General features: G+C 40.2%; 1 protein-coding gene across 1 annotated transcript in view; it reads left to right on the top strand.

Moving 5' to 3' along the window:
* Window positions 1-18,729, top strand: part of LOC128639024 (protein turtle homolog B-like) — a 135,493-nt gene that overhangs the window by 1,667 nt on the left and 115,097 nt on the right. Inside the window, exons 2-3 of the mRNA XM_053691164.1 lie at window positions 681-878; window positions 15,179-15,325. Of these exons, the coding sequence (XP_053547139.1) occupies window positions 681-878; window positions 15,179-15,325 (345 nt within the window). The remainder of the gene's footprint in view (window positions 1-680; window positions 879-15,178; window positions 15,326-18,729) is intronic.

Raw genomic sequence — 18,729 nt, 5'->3', positions numbered from 1 at the left:
TGAGCTATCAGACCAGCTGTAAGTTTACATTTGGACTACTGTAGATGAAGCAAGAGAATACATGGGACCAGCATTTCCTCTCATAGCAGGTGCAATTTAGAGGTCACTTTAAGCCATGAATGAGCCCTTTAATATGCAACAGGGCTATATAAAAAAACCTGTGTGTCAGGGCCACTTTATAAATTCTGTGCATTTAAACAAGAAAACAGAATGTAGATTAAAAAAAAGTTTCTGTTTCAGAATTAGGAACCTGATTCTTAGAGCGGTTGACTTTATTTTTTTTTTTGCTAAGATAATGATTTATTTCCAGATCCTTTTGAAATTGTTTTTGCTTTCTCTTGCTTGGGATTGAGGTTAGAAGTATAATGTTATGACCTAACCATATTTATTGCATGTTTGGGTCTTTTAGGAGGCAGGGATTTTATTTACTACTTTCTGCACAGTTTTCTAGTTTTTAAAGGTTGCACAAGTGATATATTTTATTTGTTTAAATAAACACATGCCTTATTTTTATTTTACAAACATTAATACTCTTAAATCGTATTGTTCTGTGTAAGATTATATAATGTCTCATATATATTATTCTATTGTATTTAATAATTTGCTTTGTGCCTTGTTATTCTGAAGCTTGAGAACAGGAGGATGGATACATTTGCTCACAGAGACATCTTGTTTTTCAGGTGTTGGCGGCTCTCGCGAGGAACCTCAGTTTGTGACGGCACGTGCTGGGGAGAGTGTAATCTTGGGGTGCGATGTGATACACCCCCTCACCGGACAGCCTCCTCCATATGTAGTTGAGTGGTTTAAGTTTGGAGTTCCCATTCCCATTTTCATCAAATTTGGGTTCTATCCTCCTCATGTGGACCCAGAATATGCAGGTAAGTAACTGTCATTGACAACACTATACAGTAAAAGTATCTGCTTTATATATGATTAGTATTGGCTGATTTTTTGTGGGACAGAGATCACATAGCACCTGAATGTTGATAATTGACATCTTGCTGAGATGATGTTACCAATGGCATTCCTGTGTGAGAATGTTGTCGATCACAATCTCATTGTAATGTGCATTTTGCTGCATTTTGCTTTAAAGCGACATTAAAGTTAAAAACAGAATTTATGTTTACCTGATAAATTACTTTCTCCAACGGTGTGTCCGGTCCACGGCGTCATCCTTACTTGTGGGGATATTCTCTTCCCCAACAGGAAATGGCAAAGAGCCCAGCAAAGCTGGTCACATGATCCCTCCTAGGCTCCGCCTACCCCAGTCATTCGACCGACGTTAAGGAGGAATATTTGCATAGGAGAAACCATATGAAACCGTGGTGACTGTAGTTAAAGAAAATAAATTATCAGACCTGATTAAAAAACCAGGGCGGGCCGTGGACCGGACACACCGTTGGAGAAAGTAATTTATCAGGTAAACATAAATTCTGTTTTCTCCAACATAGGTGTGTCCGGTCCACGGCGTCATCCTTACTTGTGGGAACCAATACCAAAGCTTTAGGACACGGATGATGGGAGGGAGCAAATCAGGTCACCTAGATGGAAGGCACCACGGCTTGCAAAACCTTTCTCCCAAAAATAGCCTCAGAAGAAGCAAAAGTATCAAACTTGTAAAATTTGGTAAAAGTGTGCAGTGAAGACCAAGTCGCTGCCCTACATATCTGATCAACAGAAGCCTCGTTCTTGAAGGCCCATGTGGAAGCCACAGCCCTAGTGGAATGAGCTGTGATTCTTTCGGGAGGCTGCCGTCCGGCAGTCTCGTAAGCCAATCTGATGATGCTTTTAATCCAAAAAGAGAGAGAGGTAGAAGTTGCTTTTTGACCTCTCCTTTTACCGGAATAAACAACAAACAAGGAAGATGTTTGTCTAAAATCCTTTGTAGCATCTAAATAGAATTTTAGAGCGCGAACAACATCCAAATTGTGCAACAAACGTTCCTTCTTCGAAACTGGTTTCGGACACAGAGAAGGTACGATAATCTCCTGGTTAATGTTTTTGTTAGAAACAACTTTTGGAAGAAAACCAGGTTTAGTACGTAAAACCACCTTATCTGCATGGAACACCAGATAAGGAGGAGAACACTGCAGAGCAGATAATTCTGAAACTCTTCTAGCAGAAGAAATTGCAACCAAAAACAAAACTTTCCAAGATAATAACTTAATATCAACGGAATGTAAGGGTTCAAACGGAACCCCCTGAAGAACTGAAAGAACTAAGTTGAGACTCCAAGGAGGAGTCAAAGGTTTGTAAACAGGCTTGATTCTAACCAGAGCCTGAACAAAGGCTTGAACATCTGGCACAGCTGCCAGCTTTTTGTGAAGTAACACAGACAAGGCAGAAATCTGTCCCGTCAGGGAACTTGCAGATAATACTTTTTCCAATCCTTCTTGAAGGAAGGATAGAATCTTAGGAATCTTAACCTTGTCCCAAGGGAATCCTTTAGATTCACACCAACAGATATATTTTTTCCAAATTTTGTGGTAAATCTTTCTAGTTACAGGCTTTCTGGCCTGAACAAGAGTATCGATAACAGAATCTGAGAACCCTCGCTTCGATAAGATCAAGCGTTCAATCTCCAAGCAGTCAGCTGGAGTGAGACCAGATTCGGATGTTCGAACGGACCTTGAACAAGAAGGTCTCGTCTCAAAGGTAGCTTCCATGGTGGAGCCGATGACATATTCACCAGATCTGCATACCAAGTCCTGCGTGGCCACGCAGGAGCTATCAAGATCACCGACGCCCTTTCCTGATTGATCCTGGCTACCAGCCTGGGGATGAGAGGAAACGGCGGGAATACATAAGCTAGTTTGAAGGTCCAAGGTGCTACTAGTGCATCCACTAGAGCCGCCTTGGGATCCCTGGATCTGGACCCGTAGCAAGGAACTTTGAAGTTCTGACGAGAGGCCATCAGATCCATGTCTGGAATGCCCCACAGTTGAGTGACTTGGGCAAAGATTTCCGGATGGAGTTCCCACTCCCCCGGATGCAATGTCTGACGACTCAGAAAATCCGCTTCCCAATTTTCCACTCCTGGGATGTGGATAGCAGACAGGTGGCAGGAGTGAGACTCCGCCCATAGAATGATCTTGGTCACTTCTTCCATCGCCAGGGAACTCCTTGTTCCCCCCTGATGGTTGATGTACGCAACAGTTGTCATGTTGTCTGATTGAAACCGTATGAACTTGGCCCTCGCTAGCTGAGGCCAAGCCTTGAGAGCATTGAATATCGCTCTCAGTTCCAGAATATTTATCGGTAGAAGAGATTCTTCCCGAGACCAAAGACCCTGAGCTTTCAGGGATCCCCAGACCGCGCCCCAGCCCATCAGACTGGCGTCGGTCGTGACAATGACCCACTCTGGTCTGCGGAAGGTCATCCCTTGTGACAGGTTGTCCAGGGACAGCCACCAACGGAGTGAGTCTCTGGTCCTCTGATTTACTTGTATCCTCGGAGACAAGTTTGTATAGTCCCCATTCCACTGACTGAGCATGCACAGTTGTAATGGTCTTAGATGAATGCGCGCAAAAGGAACTATGTCCATTGCCGCTACCATTAAACCTATCACTTCCATGCACTGCGCTATGGAAGGAAGAGGAACGGAATGAAGTATCCGACAAGAGTCTAGAAGTTTTGTTTTTCTGGCCTCTGTCAGAAAAATCCTCATTTCTAAGGAGTCTATTATTGTCCCCAAGAAGGGAACCCTTGTTGACGGAGATAGAGAACTCTTTTCCACGTTCACTTTCCATCCGTGAGATCTGAGAAAGGCCAGGACAATGTCCGTGTGAGCCTTTGCTTGAGGAAGGGACGACGCTTGAATCAGAATGTCGTCCAAGTAAGGTACTACAGCAATGCCCCTTGGTCTTAGCACAGCTAGAAGGGACCCTAGTACCTTTGTGAAAATCCTTGGAGCAGTGGCTAATCCGAAAGGAAGCGCCACGAACTGGTAATGCTTGTCCAGGAATGCGAACCTTAGGAACCGATGATGTTCCTTGTGGATAGGAATATGTAGATACGCATCCTTTAAATCCACCGTGGTCATGAATTGACCTTCCTGGATGGAAGGAAGAATTGTTCGAATGGTTTCCATTTTGAACGATGGAACCTTGAGAAACTTGTTTAAGATCTTGAGATCTAAGATTGGTCTGAACGTTCCCTCTTTTTTGGGAACTATGAACAGATTGGAGTAGAACCCCATCCCTTGTTCTCCTAATGGAACAGGATGAATCACTCCCATTTTTAACAGGTCTTCTACACAACGTAAGAATGCCTGTCTTTTTATGTGGTCTGAAGACAACTGAGACCTGTGGAACCTCCCCCTTGGGGGAAGCCCCTTGAATTCCAGAAGATAACCTTGGGAGACTATTTCTAGCGCCCAAGGATCCAGAACATCTCTTGCCCAAGCCCGAGCGAAGAGAGAGAGTCTGCCCCCCACCAGATCCGGTCCCGGATCGGGGGCCAATATTTCATGCTGTCTTGGTAGCAGCGGCAGGTTTCTTGGCCTGCTTTCCCTTGTTCCAGCCTTGCATTGGTCTCCAAGCTGGCTTGGCTTGAGAAGTATTACCCTCTTGCTTAGAGGACGTAGCACTTTGGGCTGGTCCGTTTCTACGAAAGGGACGAAAATTAGGTTTATTTTTGGCCTTGAAAGGCCGATCCTGAGGAAGGGCATGGCCCTTACCCCCAGTGATATCAGAGATAATCTCTTTCAAGTCAGGGCCAAACAGCGTTTTCCCCTTGAAAGGAATGTTAAGTAGCTTGTTCTTGGAAGACGCATCAGCTGACCAAGATTTCAACCAAAGCGCTCTGCGCGCCACAATAGCAAACCCAGAATTCTTAGCCGCTAACCTAGCCAATTGCAAAGTGGCGTCTAGGGTGAAAGAATTAGCCAATTTGAGAGCATTGATTCTGTCCATAATCTCCTCATAAGGAGGAGAATCACTATCGACCGCCTTTACCAGCTCATCGAACCAGAAACACGCGGCTGTAGTGACAGGGACAATGCATGAAATTGGTTGTAGAAGGTAACCCTGCTGAACAAACATCTTTTTAAGTAAACCTTCTAATTTTTTATCCATAGGATCTTTGAAAGCACAACTATCTTCTATGGGTATAGTGGTGCGTTTGTTTAAAGTGGAAACCGCTCCCTCGACCTTGGGGACTGTCTGCTATAAGTCCTTTCTGGGGTCGACCATAGGAAACAATTTTTTAAATATGGGGGGAGGGACGAAAGGAATACCGGGCCTTTCCCATTCTTTATTTACAATGTCCGCCACCCGCTTGGGTATAGGAAAAGCTTCTGGGAGCCCCGGGACCTCTAGGAACTTGTCCATTTTACATAGTTTCTCTGGGATGACCAACTTGTCACAATCATCCAGAGTGGATAATACCTCCTTAAGCAGAATGCGGAGATGTTCCAACTTAAATTTAAACGTAATCACATCAGGTTCAGCTTGTTGAGAAATGTTCCCTGAATCAGTAATTTCTCCCTCAGACAAAACCTCCCTGGCCCCATCAGACTGGTTTAGGGGCCCTTCAGAACCATTAATATCAGCGTCGTCATGCTCTTCAGTATCTAAAACAGAGCAGTCGCGCTTACGCTGATAAGTGTGCATTTTGGCTAAAATGTTTTTGACAGAATTATCCATTACAGCCGTTAATTGTTGCATAGTAAGGAGTATTGGCGCACTAGATGTACTAGGGGCCTCCTGAGTGGGCAAGACTCGTGTAGACGAAGGAGGGAATGATGCAGTACCATGCTTACTCCCCTCACTTGAGGAATCATCTTGGGCATCATTGTCATTGTCACATAAATCACATTTATTTAAATGAGAAGGAACTCTGGCTTCCCCACATTCAGAACACAGTCTATCTGGTAGTTCAGACATGTTAAACAGGCATAAACTTGATAACAAAGTACAAAAAACGTTTTAAAATAAAACCGTTACTGTCACTTTAAATTTTAAACTGAACACACTTTATTACTGCAATTGCGAAAAAATATGAAGGAATTGCTCAAAATTCACCAAAATTTCACCACAGTGTCTTAAAGCCTTAAAAGTATTGCACCCCAAATTTGGAAGCTTTAACCCTTAAAATAACGGAACCGGAGCCGTTTTTAACTTTAACCCCTTTACAGTCCCTGGTGTCTGCTTTGCTGAGACCCAACCAAGCCCAAAGGGGAATACGATACCAAATGACGCCTTCAGAAAGTCTTTTCTATGTATCAGAGCTCCTCACACATGCGACTGCATGTCATGCCTCTCAAAAACAAGTGCGCAACACCGGCGCGAAAATGAGGCTCTGCCTATGATTTGTGAAAGCCCCTAAAGAGAAAGGTGTCTAAAAAAGTGCCTGCCGATATAAACTTATCAAAATACCCAGATTAAATGATTCCTCAAGGCTAAATATGTGTTAATAATGAATCGATTTAGCCCAGAAAAAGTCTACAGTCTTAATAAGCCCTTGTGAAGCCCTTATTTACAATCTTAATAAACATGGCTTACCGGATCCCATAGGGAAAATGACAGCTTCCAGCATTACATCGTCTTGTTAGAATGTGTCATACCTCAAGCAGCAAGAGACTGCTCACTGTTCCCCCAACTGAAGTTAATTCCTCTCAACAGTCCTGTGTGGAACAGCCATGGATTTTAGTAACGGTTGCTAAAATCATTTTCCTCATACAAACAGAAATCTTCATCTCTTTTCTGTTTCTGAGTAAATAGTACATACCAGCACTATTTTAAAATAACAAACTCTTGATTGAATAATAAAAACTACAGTTAAACACTAAAAAACTCTAAGCCATCTCCGTGGAGATGTTGCCTGTACAACGGCAAAGAGAATGACTGGGGTAGGCGGAGCCTAGGAGGGATCATGTGACCAGCTTTGCTGGGCTCTTTGCCATTTCCTGTTGGGGAAGAGAATATCCCCACAAGTAAGGATGACGCCGTGGACCGGACACACCTATGTTGGAGAAACTACATTTTCATGATTTAGATAGAACGTGCAATTCTGAACAACTTTCCAATTTACTCATAATCGAATTTGCTTTGTTCTTTTGAAATCCTTTGTTGAAAAGAATACCTAGGTAGGCTCAGGGGCTAGCTGCTGATAGGTGGCTGCACATATATGCCTCTTTTTATTAGCTCACTTGATGTGTTCAGCTAGATCCCAGTAGTGCATTGCTGCTCCTTCAACAAAGATACCAAGAGCTATTTTTATATATCCTGTGTGTGCCATATTCTTGTGTGCTTCTGATTAATCTAAACCCCCAAGCCATATTCTTGTGTGCTTCTGATTAATCTAAACCCCCAAGCCATATTCTTGTGTGCTTCTGATTAATCTAAACCCCCAAGCCATATTCCTTTGTGCTTCTGATTAATCTATCCCCCACGCCATATTCCTGTGTGCTTCTGATTAATCTAACCCCAAGCCATATTCTTGTGTGCTTCTGATTAATCTATCCCCCACGCCATATTCCTGTGTGCTTCTGATTAATCTAACCCCAAGCCATATTCTTGTGTGCTTCTGATTAATCTAAACCCCAAGCCATATTCTTGTGTGCTTCTGATTAATCTATCCCCCACGCCATATTCTTGTGTGCTTCTGATTAATCTAACCCCCCCAAGTCATATTCCTGTCTGCTTCAGATTAATCTACCCCCCCAAGCCGTATTCCTGTGTGCTTCTGATTAATCTATCCCCCACGCCATATTCCTGTGTGCTTCTGATTAATCTAACCCCAAGCCATATTCTTGTGTGCTTCTGATTAATCTAAACCCCAAGCCATATTCTTGTGTGCTTCTGATTAATCTATCCCCCACGCCATATTCCTGTGTGCTTCTGATTAATCTAACCCCAAGCCATATTCCTGTCTGCTTCAGATTAATCTACCCCCCCAAGCCGTATTCCTGTGTGCTTCTAATTAATCTAACCCCCCCAAGCCATATTCTTGTGTGCTTATGATTAATTTAACCCCCAAGCCATATTCTTGCATGCTTCTGATTAATCTAACCCCCCAAGCCATATTCCTGTGTGCTTCTGATTAATCTAACCCCTCAAGCCATATTCTTGTGTGCTTCAGATTAATCTAACCCCCAGGCCATATTCCTGTGTGCTTCTGATTAATCTAACCCCCCCAAGCCATATTCTTGTGTGCTTCTGATTAATCTAACCCCCCCAAGCCATATTCTTGTGTGCTTCTGATTAATCTAACCCCCCCAAGCCATATTCTTGTGTGCTTCAGATTAATCTAACCCCCCAGGCCATATTCCTGTGTGCTTCTGATTAATCTAACCCCCCCAAGCCATATTCTTGTGTGCTTCTGATTGATCTAACCCCCCAAGCCATATTCCCGTGTGCTTCAGATTAATCTAACCCCCCAAGCCATATTCTTGTGTGCTTCAGATTAATCTAACCCCCCAAGCCATATTCCTGTGTGCTTCTGATTAATCTAACCCCCCCAAGCCATATTCTGGTGTGCTTCTGATTAATCTAACCCCCAAGTCATATTCCTATGTACTTCTGATTAATCTCACCCCCCTAAACTATATTCCTGTGTGCCTCTGATTGATCTAACCCCCAAGCAATATTCTTGTGTGCTTCTGATTAATCTAACCCCCAGCCATATTCCTGTGTGCCTCTGATTAATCTATCCACCCAAGCCATATTCTTGTGTGCTTCTGATTGATCTAACCCCCCAAGCCATATTCTTGCGTGCCTCTGATTAATCTAACCCCCCAAGCCATATTCTTGTGTGCTTCTGATTAATCTAACCCCCCAAGCCATATTCCTGTGTGCCTCTGATTAATCTAACCCCCCAAGCCATATTCTTGTGTGCTTCTGATTAATCTAACCCCCCAAGCCATATTCTTGTGTGCCTCTGATTAATCTAACCCCCTCAAGCCATATTCTTGTGTGTTTCTGATTAATCTAACCCCCCAAGCCACATTCTTGTGTGCTTATGATTAATATAACCCCCAAGCCATATTCTTGTGTGCTTCTGATTAATCTAACCCCAAGCCATATTCTTGTGTGCATCTGATTAATCTATCCCCAAGCCATATTCCTGTGTGCTTCTGATTAATCTAACCCCCATGCTATATTCCTGTGTGCTTCTGATTAATCTATCCCCAAGCCATATTCTTGTGTGCTTCTGATTAATCTAACCCCCAAGCCATATTCTTGTGTGCTTCTGATTAATCTAACCCCCAAGACATATTCTTGTGTGCTTCTGATTAATCTAACCCCCCAAGCCATATTCCTGTGTGCTTCTGATTAATCGAACCCCCCCAAGCCATATTTTTGTGTGCTTCTGATTAATCTAACCCCCCCAAGCCATATTCTTGTGTGCGTCTGATTAATCGAACCCCCCCAAGCCATATTCTTGTGTGCTTCTGATTAATCTAACCCCTCCAAGCCATATTCTTGTGTGCTTCTGATTAATCTAACCCCCCAAGCCATATTCTTGTGTGCTTCTGATTAATCTAACCCCCCCCAAGCCATATTCTTGTGTGCTTCTGATAAATCTAACCCCCAAGCCATATTCTTGTGTGCTTCTGATTAATCTAACCCCCCAAGCCATATTTGTGTGTGCTTCTGATTAATCTAACCCCCCCAAGCCATATTCTTGTGTGCTTCTGATTAATCTAACCCCCAAGCCATATTCTTGTGTGCTTCTGATTAATCTAACCCCCCCAAGCCATATTCTTGTGTGCTTCTGATTAATCTAACCCCCCCCCAAGCCATATTCTTGTGTGCTTCTGATTAATCTATCCCCCAAGCCATATTCTTGTGTGTGTCTGATTAATCTAACCCCCAAACCATATTCCTGTGTGCTTCTGATTAATCTAACCCCTCAAACCATATTCTTGTGTGCTTCTGATTAATCTAACCCCTCAAGCCATATTCTTGTGTGCTTCTGATTAATCTAACTCCTCAAGCCATATTCTTGTGTGCTTCTGATTAATCTAACCCCTCAAGCCATATTCCTGTGTGCTTCTGATTAATCTAACCCCTCAAGCCATATTCTTGTGTGCTTCTGATTAATTTAACCCCTCAAGCCATGTTCTTGTGTGCTTCTGATTAATCTAACCCCCCCAAACCATATTCTCATGGGCATCTGATTAATCTAACCCCTCAAGCCATATTCTTGTGTGCTTCTGATTAATCTAACCGCCAAGCCATATTCCTGTGTGCTTCTAATTAATCTGTCCCCCAAGCCATATTCTTGTGTGCTTCTGATTAATCTAACCCCCCAAGCCATATTCTTGTGTGCTTCTGATTAATCTAACCCCTCAAGCCATATTCTTGTGTGCATCTGATTAATCTAACCCCCCAAGCCATATTCTTGTGTGCTTCTGATTAATCTAACCCCAAGCCATATTCTTGTGTGCTTCTGATTAATCTAACCCCCCAAGCCATATTCTTGTGTGCTTCTGATTAATCTAACCCCCAAGCCATATTCTTGTGTGCTTCTGATTAATCTAACCCCAAGACATATTCTTGTGTGCATCTGATTAATCTAACCCCCAAGCCATATTCTTGTGTGCTTCTGATTAATCTAACCCCCAGGCCATATTCCTGTGTGCTTCTGATTAATCTAACCCCTAAACCATATTCTTGTGTGCTTCTGATTAATTTAACCCCCAAGCCATATTCTTGTGTGCTTCTGATTAATCTAACCCCCCAGACATATTCTTTTGTGCTTCTGATTAATCTAACCCCCCAAGCCATATTCTTGTATGTGTCTGATTAATCTAACCCCCAAGACATATTCTTGTGTGCTTCTGATTAATCTAACCCCCAAGACATATCCTTGTGTGCATTTGATTAATCTAACCCCCAAGACATATTCTTGTGTGCTTCTGATTAATCTAACCCCCAAGACATATCCTTGTGTGCATTTGATTAATCTAACCCCCAAAGACATATTCTTGTGTGCTTCTGATTAATCTATCCCCCAAGCCATATTCTTGTGTGCTTCTGAATAATCTAACCCCCAAGCCATATTCTTGTGTGCTTCTGATTAATCTAACCCCCAAGCCATATTCTTGTGTGCTTCTGATTAATCTAACCCTTAAACCATATTCTTGTGTGCTTCTGATTAATCTAACCCCCCAAGCCATATTCTTGTGTGCTTCTGATTAATTTAACCCCCAAGCCATATCCTTGTGTGCTTCTGATTAATCTAACCCCCAAGCCATATTCTTGTGTGCTTCTGATTAATCTAACCCCCCAAGCCATATTCTTTTGTGTGTCTGATTAATCTATACCCTCAAGCCATATTCTTGTGTGCTTCTGATTAATCTAACCCCCAAGCCATATTCTTGTGTGCTTCTGATTAATCTAACCCCCAAGACATATTCTTGTGTGCTTCTGATTAATTTAACCCCCCAAGCCATATTCTTGTGTGTGTCTGATTAATCTATACCCTCAAGTCATATTCTTGTGTGCTTCTGATTAATCTACCCCCCCCAAGCCATATTCTTGTGTGCTCCTGATTAATCTGACCCCCAAGCCATATTTTTGTGTGCTTTTGATTAATCTAACCCCTAAAGCCATATTCTTGTGTGCTTCTGATTAATCTAACCCCCAAGACATATTCTTGTGTGCTTCTGATTAATCTAACCCCCCAAGCCATATTCTTGTGTGTGTCTGATTAATCTAACCCCCAAGCCATATTCTTGTGTGCTTCTGATTAATCTAACCCCCCAAGCCATATTCTTGTGTGCTTCTGATTAATCTAATCCCCCAAGCCATATTCCTGTGTGCTTCTGATTAATCTAACCCCCTAGCCATATTTTTGTGTGCTTTTGATTAATCTAACCCCTCAAGCCATATTATTGTGTGCTTCTGATTAATCTAACCCCCCAAGCCATATTCTTGTGTGCGTCTGATTAATCTATCCCCAAGCCATATTCTTGTGTGCTTCTGATTGATCTAACCCCCCAAGCCATATTCTTGTGTGCTTCTGATTGATCTAACCCCTCAAGCCATATTCTTGTGTGTGTCTGATTAATCTAACCCCCAAGCCATATCCTTGTGTGCTTCTGATTAATCTATCCCCAAGCCATATTCTTGAGTGCTTCTGATTAATCTAACCCCCCAAGCCACATTCTTGTGTGTGTCTGATTAATCTAACCCCAAGCCATATTCTTGTGTGTGTCTGATTAATCTAACCCCCAAGCCATATTCTTGTGTGCTTCTGATTAATTTAACCCCCAAGCCATATTCTTGTGTGCTTCTGATTAATCTAACCCCCCAAGCCATATTCTTGTGTGCTTCTGATTAATTTAACCCCCAAGCCATATTCTTGTGTGCTTCTGATTAATCTAACCCCCCAAGCCATATTCTTGTGTGCTTCTGATTAATCTAACCCCCAAGCCATATTCTTGTATGCTTCTGATTAATCTAACCCCCCCAAGCCATATTCCTGTGTGCTTCTGATTAATCTAACCCCCAATCCATATTCTTGTGTGCTTCTGATTAATCTAACCCCCTCAAGCCATATTCTTGTGTGCTTCTGATTAATCTAACCCCCAAGCCATATTCTTGTGTGTGCTTCTGATTAATCTAACCCCCCCAAGCCATATTCTTGTGTGCTTCTGATTAATCTAACCCTTAAACCATATTCTTGTGTGCTTCTGATTAATCTAAACCCCAAGCCATATTCTTGTGTGCTTCTGATTAATCTATCCCCAAGCCATATTCTTGTGTGTGTCTGATTAATCTAACCCCCCAAGCCATATTCTTGTGTGCTTCTGATTAATCTAACCCCAAGCCATATTCTTGTGTGCTTCTGATTAATCTAACCCTTAAACCATATTCTTGTGTGCTTCTGATTAATCTAACCCCCCAAGCCATATTCTTGTGTGCTTCTGATTAATCTATCCCCAAGCCATATTCTTGTGTGTGTCTGATTAATCTAACCCCCCAAGCCATATTCTTGTGTGCTTCTGATTAATCTAACCCCAAGCCATATTCTTGTGTGCTTCTGATTAATCTAACCCCAAGCCATATTCTTGTGTGCTTCTGATTAATCTAACCCCAAGCCATATTCTTGTGTGCTTCTGATTAATCTAACCCCAAGCCATATTCTTGTGTGCTTCTGATTAATCTAACCCCAAGCCATATTCCTGTGTGCTTCTGATTAATCTAACCCCCAAGCCATATTCTTGTGTGCTTCTGATTAATTTAACCCCCAAGCCATATTCTTGTGTGCTTCTGATTAATCTAACCCCCCAAACCATATTCTTGTGTGCTTCTGATTAATCTAACCCCCAAGCCATATTCTTGTGTGCTTCTGATTAATCTAACCCCCAAGCCATATTCTTGTGTGCTTCTGATTAATCTAACCCATCAAGCCATATTCTTGTGTGCATTTGATTAATCTTAACCCCAAGTCATATTCTTGTGTGCTTCTGATTAATCTAACCCATCAAGCCATATTCTTGTGTGTGTCTGATTAATCTAACCCCCAAGCCATATTCTTGTGTGTGTCTGATTAATCTAACCCCCAAGCCATATTCTTGTGTGCTTCTGATTAATCTAACCCATCAAGCCATATTCTTGTGTGCTTCTGATTAATCTAACCCATCAAGCCATATTCTTGTGTGCTTCTGATTAATCTAACCCCCAAGCCATGTCTGTGTGCTGCACAAATTGCACATGCGATGTAGTAAACAGGAGCTAATACCCACTTTAGGCTGTAGCGTGGGTGATATAGTTTTTTTATTGCCCATAATGCAGCTGACCAGAGGACCTACCACTATCTACTGTGAAATATTAAACTTGGACATACAAATAACTAAAATTTTTCAAACCTGCATCAGGGATACAGTTGAAACGGGGCAAGTATACTTTGTAAAACAACATTTACTGTCCCTTTAAAGGGGCAAGAAACCCATTGTTTTTTTATGATTTGGATAAAGAATATAATTTTATACAACTTTACAATTTACTTTTATTATTAAGTGCTCGTCTTTCTTTTGGTATCCTTTAATGAAGGAGCAGCAATGCACCAATGGGAGCTAGCTGAACACATCAGAAGAGCCAGTGACAAAAGGCATATATGTGCAGCCACCAATCAGCAGCTAGATCCCAGTAGTGCATTGCTGGTTCTGAGCCTATCTAGGTATTCTTTCCAACCAAGAACACCAAGAGAACAAATCAAATTAGATTATAGATGTAAATTAGAAAGCTATTGAATATTGTAAGTTCGATCTGTGAATCATGAAAGAAAAAATAAGTGAATTTCCTGCCCTTTACTCAGAGGGATGTAATACATACTAGTCTGGGGATGGGAGTACGAATATTGCTGCTTATATGAAAGTAGTACCATATTTTCAATAATAAATTAAATATATATTTTTGCATGAAAAAGCAACAGTCTATTTTACAACACAGACATTCCACATCTGTTTCCTGCTTTGGCTTCAAAAAATATAAAAATATATTTTGGTCCTGCCATTCAGCATTTGTACAGATTACAGTGTTTGCTGAAATAAACTTTTTTTTTTTTTTTTGCAAAAATCTTTATATGTAACTATCTTTTAAATAAGCCATAAACCATGACAGTTACAGTTCAGAAATGGGCCCTTTTTGGGGGGCAGTTAGTGAAATCTACAAAATCTGACTTGTGTTAACTGGACTGGCCCAGACTGTTCCCTCACATCGTTTTATCTTCCAAGCATAACAATAAATCACATTTCTCTCTGGCAGTGAAATGATTAAATTGTGGCATATTGAGTCCCAAGCTGTTTAGAATGGTGTGATGAGCAATACTTGTTAATTCATATGCTAACCTTGATGAGTGTTTAAGATTATGATGTTTAGTTACTGTATAGAAAACTAGCAAAGCTACTTGTGCACAAGGTCATCTCAGGTAACTACTGGGATCGGCTATTATCCTAATTTTAGTTATGTTCTTACAGTTTAATACTATCTCATTTTCTTTTCTAGTCTTCTTCATTCCTTTCTCTCATGCTCTGTTTAGTAGCCATGTGCTGAAGGCTGTGTAGATGCTGTTACTGGAACATGTTGCTGTGTTCTGTCAGCCGTGGCTGGTAGTAATGATTGTGGAATTTGGTGACTACCTGATATTTATCTCTGTACTTTCTCCTCCCCAGATAGAGTCCATAACCTGTCTGTAATGTATCTTCATTGGCTCTTTTCTCCAGGCCGTGCTATTCTTCATGACAAAGCATCTCTACGCATTGAGCAAGTACGTTCACAAGATCAGGGCTGGTATGAGTGCAAGGTACTGATGCTGGAGCAGCAATACGACACCTTTCATAATGGCAGCTGGGTGCACCTCACTATAAATGGTAGGTGAACTCAAACCATGCAATAAACTGAGCACTTTACCAACATAGGACTAGATTAGATGTGACACACAATCCAAAGCCCAGGTTGTATTGTCTGTTGTGTGACCTTGCACAAAGAATAATGCACAACCTTTTATTACAAGTGGATGGCTAAATATTTTAACCAAAGCACCTTAATGAGGCCAAAACTTTTTTAGCGTGCCCTATGCTTTTAATGGATAATGTAGGGAGAGCTATTAGCGCACTCATTTTGCCCATATTACAAGTTATAAGTTAAGTGTTCTTGAGCTCAATCCAAAATGCAACTATAAAATGTAGTGCGTTTAAGTTCAAGTAAACCATTAATATTAATAGTATTGCACAGAACTACATGAAGAAAACCACTACTTGTGCAGCTTAGCGCTCGAGCAATATCCAATATGAATTTTACTGCGTGCCCCCATATAAGTCTGTTAATGTAGGGAATCTAGTGCACCTACACTATCTGACACCATAGACTATTGCTCAAGCAATAAAATAACTTTGGTCTTGTAATATGAGAGCAAGAATAGAAGCAAATATGTTTGTCCTCCACTTGTAATCTAGGCTATATTCTGACTCTCACAGAATTAAGTTCATACCAGCTAAAGGCAGTATACAATATTACCTATTTATACAATATTACCAATATATCCAATATTACCAATATATACAATATTACCTATTTATACAATATTACCAATATATACAATATTACCAATTTATACAATATTACCAATATATACAATATTACCAATTTATACAATATTACCAATATATCCAATATTACCAATATATACAATATTACCTATTTATACAATATTACCAATATATACAATATTACCAATTTATACAATATTACCAATATATACAATATTACCAATTTATACAATATTACACATATATACAATATTACCTATTTATACAATATTACCAATATATACAATATTACCAATGTATACAATATTACCTATTTATACAATATTACCAATATATACAATATTACCAATTTATACAATATTACACATATATACAATATTACCAATTTATACAATATTACCAATATATACAATATTACCAATTTATACAATATTACCAATTTATACAATATTACACATATATACAATATTACCTATTTATACAATATTACCAATATATACAATATTACCAATATATACAATATTACCAATTTATACAAAATTACCTATTTATACAATATTACCAATATATACAATATTACCAATATATACAGTATTACCTATTTATATAATATTTCCAGTTCATCAACATTTTTGTTTTGCTTAATATTAGGAAAATTCATTAAAAATGAGGGCATTTAGGGCTATATCATAGGACTCACTCTAACCTAATGGCATTTTTGCAGGCCTTCACAAAAACTACTTATAACTTGCCAATGGCAAATGGCTGCGTCATCACGAAATCTACTTATAACTAGCCAATGGCAAATGGCTGCGTCATCACGAAATCTACTTATAACTAGCCAATGGCAAATGGCTGCATCATCACGAAATTGACATGTTGTACCTTTTATAAACTCATGATAGGATGCTCAGATGAAATGTAGCTGCATAGCTGGATTTGGAGAAAGAGTGGCACAATTCTTATATTTAGCAATTTATTAATTGTTAAGTATAATAGATCTTCCTGACAATTGTTATGAGCACAAGTACATTAAAAATGAATGCTGCCCTTTCAGTACTTAATGGCAGCAAACCTTTGCCATAGGGACACTCTCAGGCTTTAGGGCCTGCTGGTCTATAAATGACAAGAACATTTGTAATGGTCCCTTTGCTCTTTTTTTTCTAAATGATGCAAATTCATTTCAATTTTATTTTATTTTTAAAATTGGTGTCTTTTTATGGCTTTAAATGCCATAATTCCAAAATAATTTTGATGCAGTTGCATTTAGCATACGTGGGATGCATTAGTGATTATACACTAATGTGGTGCATTAATTTGCAGTTAATTAGTAATCAGAAAGGACTAAATTCAGGACTGAATCTGAAATTAAAGGAATATGAAACCCACATTTTTTCTTTCATGATTCAGATAGAGTGTGCGATTTTAAACAATTTTCTAATGTACTTCTATTACCAAATTTTCTTTCTTCTCTTGGTATCATTTGGTGAAAAGCAGTGACTGATGTTTTGGATTTTCTGGAGCACTAGATGGCAGCAGTTTTGCAAGAAGGTTATCCATTTACAAGAGCACTAGAGGGCAGCACTGTTTCCTGTCATGTAGTGCTCCAGATACCTACCTAGGTATCTCTGCAACACAGAATATCATGGGAACAAAACAAATTTGATAACCAAAGTAAATTGGAAACTTTTTTCAAATGGTCTGCTGTGTCTGAATTACCAAAGACAATGTTTGGGCTTCATATCCCTTTAAGGTTTGCATATACTTGTGCACTCTGCCTTTTGCTTGTCTGGTCTAATGTATGAGACAGTGCATACATTAACAATATATTGAGTACCAGAAGATCATTTTTCTTCTGTTCTCAATGCACTTGCCATATGTGACGGAGCATATAAACTCCCCCTTATAACAGCTTTGTGCAGTTTAAACAAATATAAATGCTCATCTTTATTTTGAATGTTTATGTACTGTCCTCTTTATTTTGGGTGCAATTTGATGCATTTTTTCTAAAAGTGAAACTGCGAGTTTGCGGTCACATTAACCAGCCACTTGTAATGGCTGGTTATTTAACGTCGCCTATAAAGGGGATATCGATCCACTCGTAATCTAAGTAAAAACCTACTAAATGTTTCTGCCACCTTTGGGCGAGATTACATATACGGCGTAGGCTTCGGCGCAAGCGCTGAAACCCGTGCCGCCCGTAATTTCACCTCGCAATCAGGCTATTACATATATGGCGCCTGCAGTTCATAAAGTGCCGTAAGTCGGATAGACTAGCGATGTCCAGAAATGTGCGTAAATACAAATTTCTAGAGTCGCTAGTGACTTACTGCACTTTAGAAACTGCCGGCTCCTAAGAAAAATAAAAAAAACTAATCAAATCTCCCGTAAAAGTCTAACCCGCCTCCCAAAAATAAACCAGACATGTAAAAACCCCTATATCCGCCATCAAACCCACATCGGAACTAATAAAAGTATTAACCCCTAAACCGACAACCCCCCCACAACGCAATGTGCTTAATTAAACTATTAACCCCTATATCCGCCATCAAACCCACACCGTAATAAACCTATTAAAGTATTAACCACTAAATCCGCCAACCCCAACATCGCAAACTACCTAATAAAAATATTAACCCCTAATCTGCCATTAACCCACAACACAAACTACCTATTAAAGTATTAAACCGCCAAAGCCCACAATGCAGATCAATAATTAAATTACT

This window comes from Bombina bombina, chromosome 8 (assembly GCF_027579735.1).
Source record: "Bombina bombina isolate aBomBom1 chromosome 8, aBomBom1.pri, whole genome shotgun sequence".
Taxonomy (NCBI): domain Eukaryota; kingdom Metazoa; phylum Chordata; class Amphibia; order Anura; family Bombinatoridae; genus Bombina; species Bombina bombina.
This window is presented reverse-complemented; position numbering and strand designations above follow the sequence as displayed.